Source organism: Myotis daubentonii, chromosome 19, assembly GCF_963259705.1.
Source record: "Myotis daubentonii chromosome 19, mMyoDau2.1, whole genome shotgun sequence".
Lineage (NCBI taxonomy): Eukaryota > Metazoa > Chordata > Mammalia > Chiroptera > Vespertilionidae > Myotis > Myotis daubentonii.
In genome coordinates, this window is record NC_081858.1 from 1,809,099 (window position 1) to 1,827,726 (window position 18,628).

At 54.4% G+C, this 18,628-nt stretch overlaps 1 protein-coding gene across 3 annotated transcripts in view; it reads left to right on the forward strand.

Annotated features, from left to right (window-relative positions):
• Nucleotides 1-18,628, forward strand: part of GRIK4 (glutamate ionotropic receptor kainate type subunit 4) — a 261,622-nt gene that overhangs the window by 154,613 nt on the left and 88,381 nt on the right. For all 3 annotated transcript variants that reach the window (XM_059676626.1, XM_059676628.1, XM_059676627.1), the window contains 3 exons: nucleotides 258-423; nucleotides 11,365-11,543; nucleotides 16,528-16,581. In XM_059676626.1, coding sequence (XP_059532609.1) covers nucleotides 258-423; nucleotides 11,365-11,543; nucleotides 16,528-16,581 — 399 coding nt within the window. The remainder of the gene's footprint in view (nucleotides 1-257; nucleotides 424-11,364; nucleotides 11,544-16,527; nucleotides 16,582-18,628) is intronic.

Below are 18,628 nucleotides of genomic sequence, written 5' to 3' on the forward strand. Positions count from 1 at the left end.
CAGCAGTGGGCCGTTTCTTCCAGAATCAGTCCCAAGGTGTACAGGGCACCCACATAGTCCTGGAGGGCCTCCCCTGGCCCGCCTGCCTGCAGGGCTGTCTAGGATGCCATCAGTGGGTGCCCTGAGGCTGCCGGCTGTTTCCCACTGGTGGGAGGCAAAGGCCCGACATAAAAATCCTCCTCCACAGCCTCTAGCTGCTTTCTCCCTCTTTCTGGACCCCTCCCCCACCTGCTGCTCATTTTTGCTCCTCCTCTCAGGTCCCTCATTTCAAAGTGGCCCCAGAGGAGTTTATCAAGTTCCAGCTCCAGAGATTCACCACCTTGAACCTGCACCCCAGCAACACCGACATCAGCGTGGCTGTGGCTGGGGTCCTGAACTTCTTCAACTGCACCACGGCCTGCCTCGTCTGTGCCAAAGCGGAATGTAAGCCCCGGCCGCCGGCTCCCGGCAGCCCCAGTCTGGCTGGCTGATTTCAACCTGGTTGCTGCCCTGGCTGGGGACACACAGGAAGGGGGCGCTCCCTTAGGTCCCAGGGCTGATAATCAGAGGGCTTGGCATTCCTGTGCTTACCTGTGAGCACGCCTTCTTGGCTGGCTTTCCCCAGAAGCGTAAAATGATAAAGCAGCTGACCACCGGAGACACCCCAGGGCCCCTCAGACGCGGGGCCAGCCCGACACAGAGAGCTTCTGCGTGGCTGTGTGTCCCTGTGTGCGCACACGTGTGTGTGCATGTGAGAGCAGGAGCAGTCTGCTCATTTTTGCTCCTCCTCTCAGGTCCCTCATTTCAAAGTGGCCGCAGAGGAGTTTATCAAGTTCCAGCTCCAGAGATTCACCACCTTGAACCTGCACCACAGGTTCGGGCAGAACAGAGGGGACTGGGTTACAAGGAGCATGGCCAACCTCCAAGCCTTAGTGCGTCTGCAAACCCAATTCCCACCTCTTCGGCCTCGAGAGGCGGGGACATAAAGGCGGATGCCTTTGTACTTGATGGGCTGAAGAGCTTCTTGCCTGGAGGGCAGGCTTTGCTGATAGAACAAGGTCCAAGGTCACTTTCTGATAAAGCACTTGTTTTCTGCAAATTCTTGTTTTGGAAATGCATTTCTCTGACTCTCAGACAATAATGACATAAACTTGGTGTCTATGAGATGTAGCTCATTTGAGCAGCACTTCCCAGAAAACCCTGGCATCTGTGCACCTAGTGGCAGCTGCGCCCACATGCCGTGGGCAAGTGCTGACCGCGGGCTGTCAGCAGGGCCCAGCACCCACGCCCCAGGCATCTGTCTGGGCAGCTCGCCGGCACATTCCTACCCTGTGGGCCTCGGTGGCTGCACGGGCAGGGCTCTGCCATGCCCACCAGGGCTCCTCTCAGTAGCTGCTCAGAACTGCTCGGCACACTGACGTCCTCCCTCCTCCCTGGAATCCTGAAGGCATCTGCAGACATCACCCTCCCTGTCAGGAGCCACCGTCCTCACCCGCCTGGCAAATGGTGGCCTCCACATGCGCATTCTCTCACCACTCAGCAGACATGACTTTCTCTGTACTGCAAGAGAAGCAAGAGCAGCCGAGTCCCACTGTGTGAGCCCCCCTCCCCCCGCATCCACACTCTACTCCGATTCCACCCATGTCCCCTGCAGTCAGTGTTCTTCAGTTCAGGGTCCAGTCCAGATCACTGGCTGCATTTCAGTTGTCATGTCTCTTCAGCCTTCCTTCAACTAGATCTGTCTTAGTCTCTCAACTTCAACGTTTTGAAGAGCAGGGGCGGGTTATTTTGTAGAATGTTACTACTTTCTGCTTTGCAATAACTACCTGTGGGAGGTGATTGGAAGGCACGTGAATATCCTGCTCCTTAGACCACATGGAGGCCTGTGCCTGCATCACATCACTACATGATTGCCAGATAGTGGGCTCAGCGACAGCATTCTTTCTGCATTTGTTGGTGAGCAGTTTGCAGTGAGGCTCTTGTCTTCTCCTTACTTATTTACTTCTGTCAGTATGGATCCACGGATTCCGATTTTATTCAATGGCTATAATCCGTTATTATTGTGACTTATTTTGATGCTCGGATTGTCCCAGATGTGGCAGTGGGAGCTCCTGCAAGCTGGCTTCTGTGCCTGTCGCCTTTGAGTACCTTCTTACCTCTGGCACACGGTGGTCCAGGTCCACACCCCAGCCCAGCCCAGGACTCAGCCATTGGCTAAGGACCCCTGTTTTATTGTCTTGTTTTGTTTGTTTTCTATGTTTTTTAAGGAATAATAGAACCCTAGGTCTGAAAGCTAGGTGCGCTCATTGCCACCGAGGTGTCATCCCTTAAGTCCTTTCAGTGGATAAACAGGAAAATATCCCTTTCCTCTCATTCTTGCCTTTCACCACTTTATATTTGTAGTTCCTTTGCCTCATCATCAGAGGCCTGGCTCCGAGCAAAATCAATGTATTTACTCCTTTGTTTAATTCTACAGCCCATAGGCTTGCTTCAGAATTACTACACCCATACCACTGCTAATAATAAACCTTCTAACATATGAAGTCATGTAAGTATTTTTTTGCAGTTATTTTGGCCCTTTTATCTTCAGAATGAGGGGAGTAAAAGTACTCTAGCTAAAAGTTACTTGGGTTCTTTCTTTTTTACTTTTCTTTAATATAGTTATCTATTTAGTGTATTGTTAAGTTTATTTGTCTGTGTTTATTTTCAACTTTGAAGTAAAAAAAAAATCATTGTTGATTTAACTTCTGGCATTTTAATTGTTTATTTTGGTGTGGCCCTCTTTGGGTTCATCTTGTTTGGGACTCTCTGTGCTTCCTGGACTTGTGTGTCTTTTGCTTCACCATACTGGGGAAGTTTTCAGCCATTAACTTTTGGGAAAGGTTTTCTGTCTCTCTCTCTTCTTCTGGGACCACTATGATTCAAATGTTGGTATACTTAATGTTGTCCCAGAGGTCCCTTAAACTGCACTTTTTTTAAAAAAAATTTCTTTTTCTTTTTGCTGTTCCAACTGGATGTGTTCTGCTCCTTCGTTGCCCCAATCACTGATTAGGTCCTCTGCTTCCTCTAACCTGCTATTGATTCCATCCAATGTATTCTTCATTTCAGTTATTACATTCTTTATTTCAGATTGGTTGTTTTTTATGTTTTCTGCCTCCTTTTTTATGTTTCCTATTTCTTTGTTGAGATCATTGAGCATCCTAATAACCAGTGTTTTGAACACTTTATCTGATAGATTGCTTGTCTCTGTTTCATTTCATTCTTTTTCTGGGGCTTTGTACTGGTCTTTAGTTTGGGACATATTTCTCTGTCTCTTCATTTTGGCTGTCTCTGTGTGTTTATTGCTATGAATTAGGTGAAACAGCCACCTCTCCTGGTCCTGCAGGAGTGACCTTGTGTAGGAGGGCTCCTGTGTAGACTGCGTGTCAGTGTCCTTGGCAGGCCAGCGGGAGCTGGAGCCTGCATGGGCCACAGGGAGTCCCTGGGGGACAGGCCTTACGAAGACCTGGAACTATAGCTGGAATGGAAAGGGCCAAGGAAAGTCCCAGGGGCAAGCTGAACTGGACCTTTGACAGGGTGGCTGGACTTGTAGCTGGAGTGGGCTCAGGCCTCCCAGAGTTCCTGGGCTGAAGGGAAGCTGCAGGTGGAGCCAGCTGAAGGGATCCTGGATGTAAGCTGGGCTGTAGCTGAGGGAGGTGTGGTTGCAGGAAGTTCTGAGGACAAGCCACACCTGGGCTGGAGCTGCAGCTAACGTGAACTTGAATGTGACTTGAGGAGAGTCTGTGGGCGAGTTATGAGGCTGGAAGCTGGAGCCAGAGATGCTGCAGGTCAACCTCTCTCTCTCTCCCTCCCTCTCTCCTCTCTCCCTCCCTCTCTCCTCTCTCCCTCCCTCTCTCCTCTCTCCCTCTCTACCTTTCTCTCTCTCTCTCTCGCTCTCTCTCTCTCTCTTTCTCTCAGAAGCTGTTCGGTCAGCCCCCGTTCTTCTCCAGGGGGAACTGCTCTGTCTGTACGTGTCATTCTATGCATTGCTGGAGAGGGGAGTGCAGGGTGTTCCCATTCCGCCATCTTGGACCAGAGCCCATGTGTGCTTTTTACATCACTTATCACTTATTTATTACAACCCAGGGCTTGGAAGTACTGGCATTCCTCGTTTTAAAGCTAAATGAAATGTAAAACTCAGTTCCTCCCTCTCACCAGCCACATTTCCAGTTCTCAGTGGCCACATGTGGACAGCGCAGATCTAGAACTTTTCCACCAGATATTCCATCAGGCAGCGCTACTTAGATGGTGCATGCTTTGTGAATAACGAGTTTTGTGGCCCTCCACTCAAACCCAGAAATGTCGGGTACCACTCTGTTCTATTTCCCCTTGTAGAGATGTGCGGCACATTAGCATGGACACTGACCTGTCCTATACCAAACAACTATCTTACCTCCCCATCTTCCAAACAGCTTTGGCCATGAGCCCAACGGGTGCTGAGCTGGAAGCCCATAGGATGCCAGTCTTCGATAGAACATGGCTGGGAAACCTTGTGTTCCCCAGGTGGATCCCCTTGTGTGGGATCCTAGCACCATTGAATGGGATAACAGAGTCAAGACTCCCCTGGAAACATTCTGCCACAAGCCCCCTCAGGCAGGACAGAACCGGTGCACCCCCTGCTCACAGCAGGAGTGTTGAGGGACAAAGCACAGGCTATAAACATCTCCAGACAAAGGTTCTCCTGCAGTTTTCCTCAGTGCCGGGTACAGTGTCTCACCAACCTGACAGGAAGTTCTTCCTTGTGTCTAGCCACAGTCCCTCTTGCTCTCAGTCAGCTGGTTCCTGGCAGCTGAGGCCAACGCTGGAAACACACTGAATTTGGGAGACTGATGGCAGTGCAGAGGCCACGTTCTTCCCACCCTCATCTTTCCATCAGACAAGGGGACAGTCTCCACGGCCGTGCCAGCCACAGACTGTCCTGCTGTGAGCGAGAAGCCACAGTCTCTTCCCCACCCCGCTCTTTTCCCTCTGGCCCGTGTTCTGGCCCTCCCTGCCCATTCTTGGGCCAAGCTAGGTGTGGGATGGGACAAAACCAAGAAGCGAGTGAAATATGTTGTTCAAGCATTTGAACTAATTAGGTGCCCCTTCCCCACCAGCAACACATCAGAGCCTCGTCCTGCTCCCTCATCTGCTCCGTGGAACAGTCTGAAGCCACACGCCTGGGCACGTGTGCCTGGCAAGCAGGAGGGAGATGGAGACTTCTAGATTTAAGGCACCGTGCACAGTGGTGAGCTCCGTGTGCTCACTAACCCTCCCCACAGTCCTCTGAGGTCGGGATTATGCCAGCTGCCTTCTGGGAACATTGACATTTGTAAAAGCAAAGCCTGCACCCAAGGCTTCAGCTGGTGGAGAGGAAGTGATGCCCATGGAAACGGGTGTTTATCTTGTTTTTTGATACAAGGGTCCTCTGCCTTCATGTGGGCATTTGCGTCATTGCCCTCTGGCCCTGTCCAACCCTGGCCATGTCTTTCACAGCCTCTCCATCACCCTCCACCCCCACTGGCCCCCTGCCTTCCACATCCCAAAGCCAGCCCTTCTCCTTCCCAGAACATCAGGCCACCCACATCCCGCACAGGGCTGTGGGGTCCTCTCATCCTGAGCTGGACTTGGAAGGACCCCTGCTGGGCCAGGGCCCTTCTGGAGCCGAGGGGTGGGTGGGGGTGGAAGGCAAGCCAGGGAGAGAGCAGCTCTGACCTCTGTGGCAGCTGCCTCTGGTAAACCCCTTAGTTCCATTAAACAGGGAGAAATGGAGAGGACGACAATTGAAGCATATCAAATGCACTGAAACACTCCTAATATGTTTAAAGTGACCGAACCACACTTTCTCGTCTGCAAGTTTCTTCCACTGCCTGGAATTTTTAAAACACCCTCTTCTGATTCATAGAATTAGAGAATCTGTGCGCTGGAAGGACATCAACATTCTTCTAGCACAACTTCCAGCCACGGGTTTGGGTTTAATCCCTGGGCACCCCCCTCAGAGGCTTAGCCCTTCCCGACTGCCTGCAGCGCCTGGGCTCACCCTCTGCCGCTGCCGCGCGCACTGGCATCTGGAACAGAGGCTCTTCCTCAGGCTGAGCGAGGCCTGTCCTTGTTCCTGGAGGGGTTCCCACGGCTGCTGGGGACCAGAGTGTCTTCCTCATTCCCTCTGCTGCCCCACCAGGCACTGCAGCTCCCTGGGCTGTTAGGATGTGGGGCGCTGTCTGTGGCCCACAGTCTCTAGTTCTGTCAGTCACTAAGTACCCCAAGCCCTGCCTCGCATGCGGGGTGTGCAGAGAAGTGTGAGTGGGACTCCTTCACATGGTGAAATAGTGTATGTGTGTGCATATTGTAATATGTAACATACCAGAGGCCCAGTGCACAAAATTCATGCACAGGAGAGGGTGGGTCCCTCAGCCCGGCCTATACCCTCTCCAATCTGGGACCCCTTGGGGTATGTCTGAATGCCAGTTTAGGCAGGGATCAGGCCTAAACTGGCAGTCTGACATCCCTCTCGCAATCCGGGACCACTGACTCCTAACCGCTCACCTACCAGCCTGCCTGATCGCCCCTAACCTCTCTGCCTGCCTGCCTGATCCCCCTAACTGCTCTCCCCTGCCGGCCCAGTTGCCCCTAACTGCTCTCCCCTGCCAGCCCGGTCATCCCTAACTGCTCTCCCCTGCTGACCTGATTGCCCCTAACTGCCTCTGCCTCAGCCCCCGCCACCGTGGCTTTGTCCGGAAGATGTCTGGTCTAATTAGCATATTACCCTTTTATTAGTATAGACTAAGGCCGGGTGCACAAAATTCATGCTCGGGCAGGGTCCCTAAGCCTGGCCGGCAATCAGGGCTGATCTGTGGGGTGATGGGAGGGGGGGAGGTGATCAGGGCGCCTGCTCACACCAGCCTTGGCTGGCCCGGTGTCACCCACTCACTGGCCCCACCCGCTGCCACCACCACTGGTTGGGGCCTGTGGGATGGGTAAAGCTCCTGCATTGAGCATCTGGCCCCTGGTGGTCAGTGCACATCATAGTGACCGGTCGTTCTGCCAGTCATTATGCCGTCCAGTTGATTTTCATATTAGAGTTTTATATAGAAAGATATACCTAAGTAGATGCTATAAAATAGTTTAACTGAATCCTGAAAGGAATAAAAAAGATACCTACTAAGAAGGGATCAATTTAAGAGAGCAGAGCCTAGCAGCCATTTCTGCACAGGGGCCTCTCACACAAACCACACTTCCCTGGGAGAAGGTTCTGCACTGAGCTGCCAGCTGATTCCCCCTCATGAAGCAGTTCCTGGAATCCTAGTTCGACCAATACGGCTGAGGCTTTCCCCATTCAATTGGAGCTGCCCAGGTCCGACCAATCAGAGCATCTCTATTCTGATCAATTAGAACAGTGCCTTTGGACCAGTCAAATGTGAGGATCTGGTGTTCTCATTTGCATGAGGATGGACCAATCAGGGACCAGAAGCTGGGACTTCTGTCTATATACTAGTAGCCAGTGCCCCTCTAGCTTGGAGTGCACTTTCCATAGCAGCTGGAGGCTGCCTTTCTCAGGCTGCAACTGAAGCACTGAAGACATCTCAGAGATGTCTCACTGGAGCCGAGCAGAGTGCACTAGCAGCACAGAGCAAAGCCAGGCAGACTGGCGTGGCCTGGCATGGAGCGGGCGGAGTGGGCAGACTGGTGTGGACTGGCGTGGAGCGGGCAGACTGGTGTGGCCTGGGGTGGAGCGGGCAGACTGGTGTGGCCTGGCGTGGAGCGGGCAGACTGGTGTGGCCTGGGGTGGAGCGGGCAGACTGGTGTGGACTGGCGTGGAGCAGGCAGACTGGTGTGGCCTGGTGTGGAGCGGGCAGACTGGTGTGGACTGGCGTGGAGCGGGCAGACTGGTGTGGCCTGGCGTGGAGCAGGCGAAACAGGCAGACTGATGTGGACTGGCGTGGAGCGGCCGAAGCAGGCAGACTGGTGTGGACTGGCGTGGAGCTGGCAGACTGATGTGGACTGGCGTGGAGCGGGTGGAGCGGGCAGACTGGTGTGGACTGGCGTGGAGTGGGTGGAGCAGGCAGAGCTGCCTGCTGAGAAAGGCCTAGGCCCTGGAAGCCTCACGGGGTGGCCTCCCGGCCCTGCGATAGCACTCTATTACTGCTGAGCTATTTGCACTAAATAAGGTTTTCGTCTTCCCCACACCCCAAATTGGTGATCCCTGTTGGTGTTGAATTGGCGTCATTGGTCATCAGGTGACATAACTAAGGGCTGTGTTTTGTGGGCGGGATGATAAGTTTTGTAAGAGGTGGAAGACGGTGCGAAGGGTGGCTGAGCTATGAAGGTGGGAGGGAGAGGAGTGGAAACTGGATTTGCGAAGCACCTTCCAGGTGACAGACACTGTTCTGCTTCCTCTCACTAACCCTGTGAGACAGTTACTCTCCCTATTTCCAGATGAGCACCCTGAGGCCAGAGGGCAGAGGAAGTGCCCACACTGCCTGCAGCTGCAGGAGAGCTGGGGTTCACCCCCAGGCCTTGTGCTCTCTTTGCTGCTCAGCTGGGGTCCAGGCTGGAGAAAAGAGTGAGCGCTGGGAGACCCTGGGTGGGATGCGGTCCTCCCAGGCTCACTGCCCTCCCCTGCCTGCCCTCCCCTGAGCCTCAGCTGGATGAGATGGGGTTGATGCTGCTTCTTTGTCTAAAGTGCAGTCAGCGGAGGGCATGCCGGGTGGTGCCTGGAGCAGGGTCCTCAGTGTCTGTGGCCTCTGGGAGGCTCTTTTCCCCAGGAGCTCAGACCCCAGCTCAGACCTCAGTGTCTGTGGCCTCTGGGAGGAGTGTCACCGCAGGCTTTCTTGTCTCGTCCCATTGAATTTCATTGCCAAGACTGAATGATCCCAGGGCATTTGGCCTCTTTCCCAGCCACGCTCCGAAGATTCTCCCTGCTACATCCAGGTCCCCGTGACGCACCCCCTCCCCCTGCAGCTGCGTGCTCCCTCCGGCCGCACCCGCAGGGCTTTCCTGAGTCAAGGAGATGCGGAGAGCCAGGTCCTCTGTGGCCTCCTTGGAAAGGCGGGCTCCAGGCCTTTGTGCAGGTGAGGTTGTGCTTTTCCATCAGCAACAAGGAAGATGTGGTGAATACTCTCCATGTACTTACAGTACAAAATGCGGGGCCCCTAGAAAACCCGGCATTCAGGCTATGAAAGAATAGGGACATGAGCTGAACTTTCCTATAGACTTAGTTCCTGGGACCTAAGCTCCTGGAGGGCAGGGTCTGTACCTGCTCCATCTCCTCTTCTGGGTTTTGTGGGCCAGTGCCTGGCACTTGGGGTGCACAGGGTGATTTTGGTTCAAGACTTCTACTCTCCCCGCTCTCGCGTTCTGCCTCACTGAGCCACGCCTTTTGAGCTCTTGTGTGGATGAGTAAATACAGGAGAAGTGACATGGATACTACATATTCCAGTTCCCAGCGAGCTTTCCTAAAGGACCTCCTTGAGCTCTGGCCTCTTATACCCATTTTACAGATGAAGATGGAGCCTCGAAGAGGTTAGGTGACTTCTCAAGGTCACAGAGCCAGTGAGGGCTGACCTTGAGCTTGAATCCAGACCTGCATCAGGGACTGGCAGCAAGTGCCCACCACCCTCATTGCCATGGAGGCCGGTGGAGAGGGGCTTCGAGGGGCACAGACCGCAGTGGCTCTTTACAGTCCCTGTCCTGTGGGGAGGAAGGAAAGGCAACCCCATTCCGTGGCTGCTCAGCTGGCCATTCCAGGCTTCCCCTCCCCACCCCACGCCCAGCCTCCAGCCCCTGGAATGCTGCTCAGGCCCCATGAGGGCAGTGGTCGCCTATGTCCTGGAACCCCCGTCTCCTCCATGCCAGGCCCTTGGGCTCCATCTGCTACTTTTGCCCTGTTCACATCTGGAGGAGACGCCCTGGGCCGGCCTAGGCTCTGTGCCTGCTGCCTTCTGTGTGTTCTGTCCTCAGAGGCAGCCTGGCCTATGGGAAGAGGGCTGGATGGTGAGGAGAACATGGGATTCAGCCCAGCTGGCTCCCTGGTCGTCAGGCAAGGCTGCCACCTCTAACAAAAAGAGGAGGGCATGTGACCCTCTTCCCAGCTCCAGCTCTCGCTAACCTTTTGATCCTCAAGAGTCAAGAGGGTGAGTTACCTGAGCAGGGAGGGTCTCTGGAGGTCTCAGAACATTCCTGCATTTCCAATCCCTTCAGCCAGGATGGAAACAGGAGTTTGGGGCCTCTGCCTGGTCAGAAAGCCAGGCCTTCCCTCTAAGGCACTGCCTGCAGCCTCAGGCTCTCTGTGCTATGGACTTACGGCGCCTTGTCGCATTGCTGTGAGTGCTGACAGGAGATGGACCACGTAAAATGTTCAGCCAATTACCAGGAACATAACAAGGATTTAATAAATGTTACTTCTGAGCTCGCTTTAAAAGCCAAATGCCTATAGGTCTATTCCATTGGGCTTGAGCCACCGTATTCCCGGGAGACCTGCACACTCTGCTGCCTGCCGTAAAGACCTTAAAGACAGAGCAGAATTATGGCCTTTTGTCTCATTCACACATTCTGGACTCTTCCCTCCACCCCTACCCCAGGCAGGTAGCAGTGATGGGAGGGGGGTGGGGAGGAGGGGCCCTTAGAGCGGTCCAGTCTTCCTGTTCTGTTCAGGGCCCCACGATGGCTTGCTGGGGTGGCAGCTTGAAGCCTGTTCTTTTAAAGCTATAATAACACTGATGCAGCCACTGTGCTCTGAGGAGTTCTCAGTGTTTGCAAGACCTGTTTTCTAGGTCTTGCGATCACGAGGGACCGGGGCCCGACCCCCACAATGCAGACACAGGCTGTTGAGAGCTGGATGTAACGGTTAAGAGGGTTTGCCGTGTGCACCCTTGGGCCCAAGTGTCTCATGTGCCCCATCTAATCCGCACCCCATCTAATCCGCGCCATGGCCCTGGGAGCCGGCCACATGGACAGGTCACACAGTGAGCAAGTGGCCAAGTTAGGGCAAGAAGCCTAGGCCTGGTGGTCCCTGAGCCCAGGGCTGCCTGCTGGCCAGTGCTGCCCAAGGGCCAGGAGCAAGTGGGGGCTCTGTCTGCCTGGGGGGAGCCCCAGGAGAGGGTGGGGGCTCTGTCTGCCTGGGGGGAGTGTATTGTCTACCTTATAGGAGCTTCCCAGGGGAGTCAGGGGGAGCCATGGAAGCGTAGGAGCATGTTTTATTGAAGAGGAGATACTTGAAGCTCAAAACAGCTAAGAAACTTGCTCAAGCAAAGATGCACTTGCTGGGCCACCTGCCAATAGCAGGCCCTGGTGGGTGGCCTACTCCTGCTCCAGTGGGTCCCAGGCGGCATGCGGACCCTCAGGGCCTTCATCCTCTCTCCCCTCCAGGCCTTTTAAACCTGGAGAAGCTGCTCCGGCAATTCCTTATCTCCAAGGACACACTCTCAGTCCGGATGCTGGATGACACCAGGGACCCCACCCCACTCCTCAAAGAGATTCGGGACGACAAGACAGCCACCGTTATCGTCCACGCCAGTGCCTCTGTGTCCCACACCATCCTCCTGAAGGTGCGTCCCTCCTCCCCATCCTCCTGAAGGTGCGTGCCCCTCCCCCCTCCCTCAGAGCCTGCACTCTGCTCCCTCCTGCTTGGGTGTCCTCCTGGCCAACGCTCAAGGATCCCTGGGCTGGGCCTGAGCCCTGACAAACCTCTGTGCGCCTCAGTTCCCGTGGACACTCCCGAGGGCTGCCGGGAGAAAGTAGGTAATGGCGATGTCCTAGGGACACTGAGCTGCTGCAGGAGGGCAGCCACCAACCGAGACGCTGGCCAGTGAGATCCCGCCAGGACTCTGGGGGAGTCTCTGGGTCTCTAGAGGGTTTGGGTGATGGGGGGTGATGTCTGCCCAGTAGTACAGAAGGACTCTCATGTGTGGACACCCAGGGCAGTCACAACTGTGTGCACTGCTGAGTGCAGGCCTGCGTGTGGCCTTACACAGGTGCCCCGGTCGCCAGGGCCACTGTGTGGTTTCCCAGTGTGGTCCGCTTGGTGGCTGCGTGAGGTGGGTGTGATATGCCCACTTCACAGATGAGGAAACTGAGGCTCCAGGAGAGGATCAGCACGGAGGGAGCCAGCCCTGGGAGCGGAGCCAGGCCTGCATCAGTCTCCCTGCCCACAGTGGCTCTCCTGACCACCCTGACACAGGCCTCACGCAGGACCTGCACACAGGGAAGCTGGGCCTCTGTGAGGCCCGCGCCAGGGAGGCAGAAACAGACACACAGCGAGGCCAGCTGCCTGGGCATCTGTGCTGGCACACAACTGGAAACTACTGGGCAGCCTCGGCGTCTCTGGGCACCAGTCCTGGGCTGGCGGCCGGGCCAGGCATGCACCCCAAACAGCGTGGGCCTGGCTTCGAGCTCCTCCCAACTTGCAGCAGCTCCCCAGCCTCACGAGGCCCAGTGGCTTCTCCCAGTGCCATTTTAGCTGCACATCTAAAAGCAGCACCTTCAGCCCCGGGAGCACGTTCACTCCACCAGGCTGGGAAGAGCCACAGACACAGTGACCTCTCTTCCTGCCCTGCCCTCCCTCTCTCCTGGCCTCCCTTCCCCAGCTAGTTTTTGTCTCCAAGTTCACAAGAGATGCGAATGCATTCTGAGTACCAAGGGTTATTTCTTCATCCTATTGCTGTAGTAATTTCTCACAGCTCAAACCTATGCCTGTCTGTGTGCATATACCCAATTCTCTCTCTCTCTCTCTCTCTCTCTCTCTCTCTCTCTCTCTCTCTCTCTCACACACACACACACACACACACACACACACACACAGAAGTTTTCTCCCTTCCTCCTCTTTCTTCTCTTATGTCTGGGACTAGGATCAATGAAGTCATCATGGAAAAAGCTCCTCTAAGTTTTAGGACATAAGAAATCCAGGCTGAGGAGTCCTCGGGAAGAGGGGGAGTATGAGCCTCCTGGCAGAGGGCAGGTCAGCATGCACCCCTTGCAGCAGCCGGGGTCTGGCAGTCCCCAGGAAGCCTCCGGGACAGCCCTGGCCCAGCAGTGCCTCACGGTTTCCTGCAGCTGCATCTGGTCTCTCTCTCTGAAATGGTATGTCTAGTTTATTGTTGAAATTCAGGAAAGTACAGAAAAGCACAGGGAAGAAAATAGAAAGTATTCACAGTTCCATTACCCAGAGACTGCCACTGTTAAATTCTGATGTCTATTCTTTCTGTCTTTATGGACTCATTTCCCCCCAAATTATCACCCTGCACATACTCTCCTGTAACCTTCTTTTTTCTGCTTAATTATATGCCATGCATTTCCCTATGCCATGACATATTTTTCTATGAATATTTGAATAGCTGCATCATTTGCTATCATAATGTATTATACTTTATTTAACTACCAGAGGCCTGGTGCATGAAAATTCATGCACTAGAGGGGGGTCCCTTAGCCTGGCCTGCCCCCTCTCACAGTCTAGGAGCCCTCAGGGGCGTGAGGTGACCCAGTGGTCAGGGGAAGGCGATGCACCATCACATCTCTGCTGCTGCCACTGCCGGCAGCACAAGCCTTGGCTGGCCCTGGTTACCTGTGCCTCGGGTGGCTCTGGGTGGCTGGAGGGCTGAGGGGACTGGGCGCTGCCATCTTTTAGGGTGGGGCAGTTAATTAGCATATTCCCTCCTTATTGGCTGTGGGCACCGCCATCTTTGTGATGATGTGAGGGTCAATTAGCATATTCCCTCTTTATTAGATAGGACTAGAGGCCTGGTGCATGAAATTTGTGCACTGGAGGGGGGTTGTCCCTCAGCCCAGCCTGCACCCTCTCCAATCTGGGACCCCTCGGGGAATGTCGGAATGCACGTTTAGGCCCGATAGGGATCAGGCCTAAACCAGCAGTCAGACATCCCTATCACAATCTGGGACTGCTGGCTCCCAACCGCTCGCCTGCCTGCCTGCCTGATTGCTCCTAATCGCTTCTGCCTGCAAGCCTGATCACCCCTAACCATTCCCCTGCCAGCCTGATTGACGCCTAACTGCTCCCCTGCTGGCCCTATTGCTCCCAATTGCCCTCCCTGCCAGCCTGATCTTGCTCCTAACTGCCCGCCCCTGCCGGCCTGATTGCCCCTAACTGCCTCTGCCTGCCTCATTGCCCCTAACTGCCCTCCCCTGCCAGCCTGATCTCGCCCCCAATGGCCCTCCCCTGCCGGCCTGATTGCCCCTAACAGCCTCTGCCTTGGCCCCCACCACCATGGCTTTGTCTGGAAGGAAGTCGGACATCCGGAAGATGGCTGGTTGACCTGGTCTCCTTAGCATATTACCCTTTTATTAGTATAGATTGCTTTATTATTGGAGATGCAGGCTAGTTTTAACCTTTTGCTGTATAAAGAATGTTACACACATTCACGAATACTCTCCTAGCATAGATTTCTAGAAGTGGAACTACTGAGTGAAAGGTATGCACGTTTGAAGGATTTCGATATGATTGCCTTTTAGAAAGTCCATAACAATTGAGAGTCCTACCAGCTGTGTGGGTGTCTTATGGCAACCTTGCCAATGCCACCTATTGTCATTTAAGATGATTTTTAATGTTGTAATGCCGGTGCTTTTGAAGGACAGTTGGCCTGTGAAGGTCATTAGTAGCAAAGGGTTCTGAAGGGCCAGCGGCAGTTTCCCGAGACCACTTACTGGCCGCAGCCCTGTGACCTGGGAGCCACACTGACCAGCATGACCAGAGAGGCACCTCAAAGCCTCCACCCTTTGTTCCCAGGTGACCTCCTAGTGGCCCCGGCAGCAGGCCTGGCACCAGGCCTGGGTCAGCCCCATGCTTCCCGGCCCCCACGCTCCCCGGCACAGAATGAGAGCCAGCCTTGAGGGCCCTCAGGAGGGGGCGGGCTCAGTGGGCAAGGCAGCGTGAGCAGAGAGCACAAGGCACTCTGGGACCCTGTGCGCTGCTGAGCCTGGCCCCGAGCGTGGCCGCATCTGCTGTCTCTCAATTTCAGGAGGATTTGCAGAGTAAGCCCTCCTCTTATCGAGTGGCTGTTCCGGCAGTGACTTTTATATTTACAGAGAACTCAGTCCTAAAAACCAAGCCTCTCTTGTCTTTTATCTATAGGACAGCAGACTTCACAAAATGTGTTTAACCATCTAACAGTGCTCTCTCTCGGCCTCCTGCCCCAACCCACTCCTGCCTCCAGGTGGCTGCCACCAGCCTGGGCAGTGGGGAGGGGTGGGGCCAGGCATCTTGACACGTCATCCTCTCAGAAGAGGAGGAGCAAACGGAGCTTTGCTGGGGAAGTGAGGGCCTCAACTAGGAGCCTTGAGCTCCATCATGACCCCACATGCCCCTGCCCAGTCACTCAGGCTCTGCACAGCATCTCCACTGGAGTGGTGGCAATGTCATTACCCAGCCTGCTCTTCAGGGAGATGGGGGTGTCCTAGAAGAATGCCCCCAGGATTATGCGAGTTGCTTGGGGGGGTAAACAGGAAAGTGGGATCATCACAGGGTGTTTCTCCCCGGCACCTCCCTAGCCATGACAGTGGCCAGAGAGGAAGGCACATTAGGAACCTGCCATCTGCGGAGGGAGGGACAGGCCTGGGGAGCTGGGCTTATTTACTGGATCTGCTCATTGGTTTTGAGAGTGTCACACACAGCTGGGCACCCTGCCCCCGGGAGGGTGGTGAGGAGCATGCATGACTGCTGCAGAGATGAGACCAAAGGGAGGCGGTGCTGAAGCCGCCATCTCGCCCTGCGGGGACACCACACTGTGTGCTGTGATCCAGGTCGAGGCACGTCCCGTCCCGACAGCTTGGTTCTCACTAATGCAGAAGCCCCCTGTTTCCACCTGACCACAGGCCAGGCGTCTTGTCTCCTTGCATTCTGACACGCGTGGGGTTCATTGGGAATTGCCTTCAACCCACAGCCTCTCTGGGTACACCTTGGCTCCTGAGAAAATTGTGTCAGAATTTCCAGCAGGATTTCCATTCATATTGCAGTCCTCTGGGGGGTGGAGGGACCTGGCTTTACTGTCAGTGTCTCCATCCATGAGGCCTGTGAACTTGGACAAGTTATAGGGCCTCTGGTGTTGCGGTTGCTCCGCTGTCAGACGGGGGGGGGGGGGGGGGGGGCGATGCTGCCTCCTCAGTTCGCCCAAGTGAGACGAGTCCCCGGCTCAGCACCGCGGCCGTGCTCAGCCACTGCCAGTGCCAGCAGGTGTGGAGGTGATCCTCACAGCCTGGCTTGGTACCTGCTTCGTTCTCCTCACAGTCGTTTTGCTTCCCAGGATTCCTGCTCCTATCCACGTTGTGCATGAGGACAGCCGCTGCTTTGCGAGTCACTGCGTGGGTGGGAGTGGGGCGGAGGTGGGGAGACCTGCTCTAGAGCCAGTGATTTTGTCCCCGTCCTTCAAGGTCCAGGGCAAAATAAGAACAGATCCCCGTGTCCTCCTCTGCCTGGAGCGAAGGCCAGTGAGCCGGGCGAGCGGCAGCCGCGGAGCACTCGCTGCTCCCTCACTTCCCGTGGACATCGCTTTCCTCTCTAATCTCCTTCTCTTCCCTTTGCAGGCAGCTGAGCTAGGGATGGTGTCAGCCTATTACACGTACATCTTCACTAATCTGGTAAGACATTTTCACAGCCCGCTCCCTTGGCATGGAGAGTGTCCTAAGTCAGGGGCGGGGGGTGGGGGGGGGGTGGGGGGAGGGCGGCACAGAATGAAGCCCAGGAGGTGGGGACAGGAAATAGAAGCAGAGGCCAGCCCGATAGGCAGGGTGTCCTAGGAACATGGACGTTCAAGAACTACTGCATTCTCACTCACCTCAACGACTCTTCGTCTTGGGAGAACAGGGATTTGTAGAGTCTGACCCTCCGTCCAAGTGCCACGTGCTACACAGCACAGCCTCCCCTGGGAGAGGAGTGCCCTGGGAGGCCTGGCTGCTGGCTGCCGGTCCCTGCCCCGCCAGAGCTGGTGCTGGTTCCCGCCGGACAGCGAGGCCACAGCAAGTGCATGTGGCCCGAGGTGTCATCGCTGATGCACCGTCCGAGACCGTGTCTTCCAACCCCCCCTCTGCAGATGAGAAAGAAGTCGGTAGACATTTTACTGGGTGAGGTGGGGGCACCAACTTTGCCACCTCCCAACTCTGTGCCCTCCAGCCAGTGCCGAGCCTCGGTCGGGAAAACGGGGTAAGAGCAGCTGCGTCATGGAGTTGCTGCATTTTAAAAAGATGTGATGTAATGTATGTGGGGCGTTTTGAAATTGTGAATCAGTAAGAAGAGAGAAAGGTTGTTATGAAATACAGGCACTCAACTAGAGAGAAGAGCGTCAGAGAATGGGTTTTTAGAAGAATTTTATAGCTTTTTATGTGAAATAAAATAAAAGAACCACAGGAAGTCACAAAGGAAATGCACCCAGTTTTTCCAGGTGTGACATCGTATTTAGTTACAATAACATCAAAACTAGGATAGCAAATGGCACATCTCTCAAAATGTGTAGATTTGTGTAACTCCCACTGCAATCAAGATACAAAACTATTTAATCACCACAAAAATCTCCCTTGTGCTACTATTTAGAACCTCCCCACCACCCTGATCCCCACTCTCCCTACTCTGTCCTCTATTTCTGTTGTTTTATAGCTTCAAGGATGCTGTTTGATGCAATCACACAGTGGCCTTTTGAGGTTAACTGTTGTCACTCCCAGCGCCGTGCCCTTGAGAATCACCAGGTTGTTATGTGAGTCCATTGTCTGTTCCTTATCCATGCTGACTGGACTTTTGGTGTGGATATACCCACCTACTGAGACACATTTTGGTGGCTTCCAGTTTCTGGCTGTTACCGATAGAGCCATCATAGCAGGCATTCAGAGAAGAAGTCTGTTTTATTTTATAAATGAATGACATCTTGAGATCACTCGAGTGACCCCTTCATCCAGATGTGCTTTTGAGGTTTCAGGCGCTGCGTCAGGAATTAGGGATTAAAATGGGAATAAGAAACTAAATTTGCCCTGGAAAATGCAAAGTATCCATTGTGCAAAGTGGTAAATTCTATTAGATGTGTACAAAATGGTCTACACCCTAAAGCAGGGGCCACTCGATCAACCTGGGGCAGGCTTTGGAGGAGGAGGAGGAAGAGGAGGAGCATGAGGAGGGGGAGGAGGAGCATGAGGAGGGGGAGGAAGAGGAGGAGGAGGAAGAGAAGGACCCATAGAAGCAGATTTTAAGCTGCTCCCTGAAAGTCCGTGGGGCTTTCCTAGATAAGCAAGGAAGGAAGAAGGTTCTGGGACAGGAACCGACACCCACATGGTTGGGGTTCAAAGGCACTTGGCAGGCCCAGGGAAAAGGGACTCACTTGAACCACATGGGCTGCTCTGGGGCGGCCCTGCCGGTGGTCGTTGTTAATTGCTTAACCACCTCTCTCCACGAAAATAACCATTAGAAGATATAAAGCGGATACAAGTATGTTAGTGAGCAGAATCTCACCTCACAGATTTAACTCTTAAATCTTAAGGAGGAAACGGTTACATACAAGTTAAACTTTCTTGGTCATCCTATGTGATAGGATACATCCCCGGGGTGCAGGGGCGGGGTCTGGGCATTGCCCTGTGCGGCGTGGGCGGTGCCTGCCCAGGAAACGCTGGTCTGCGGGGTCCTGTTCTTGTCCAGCTGTTGGGG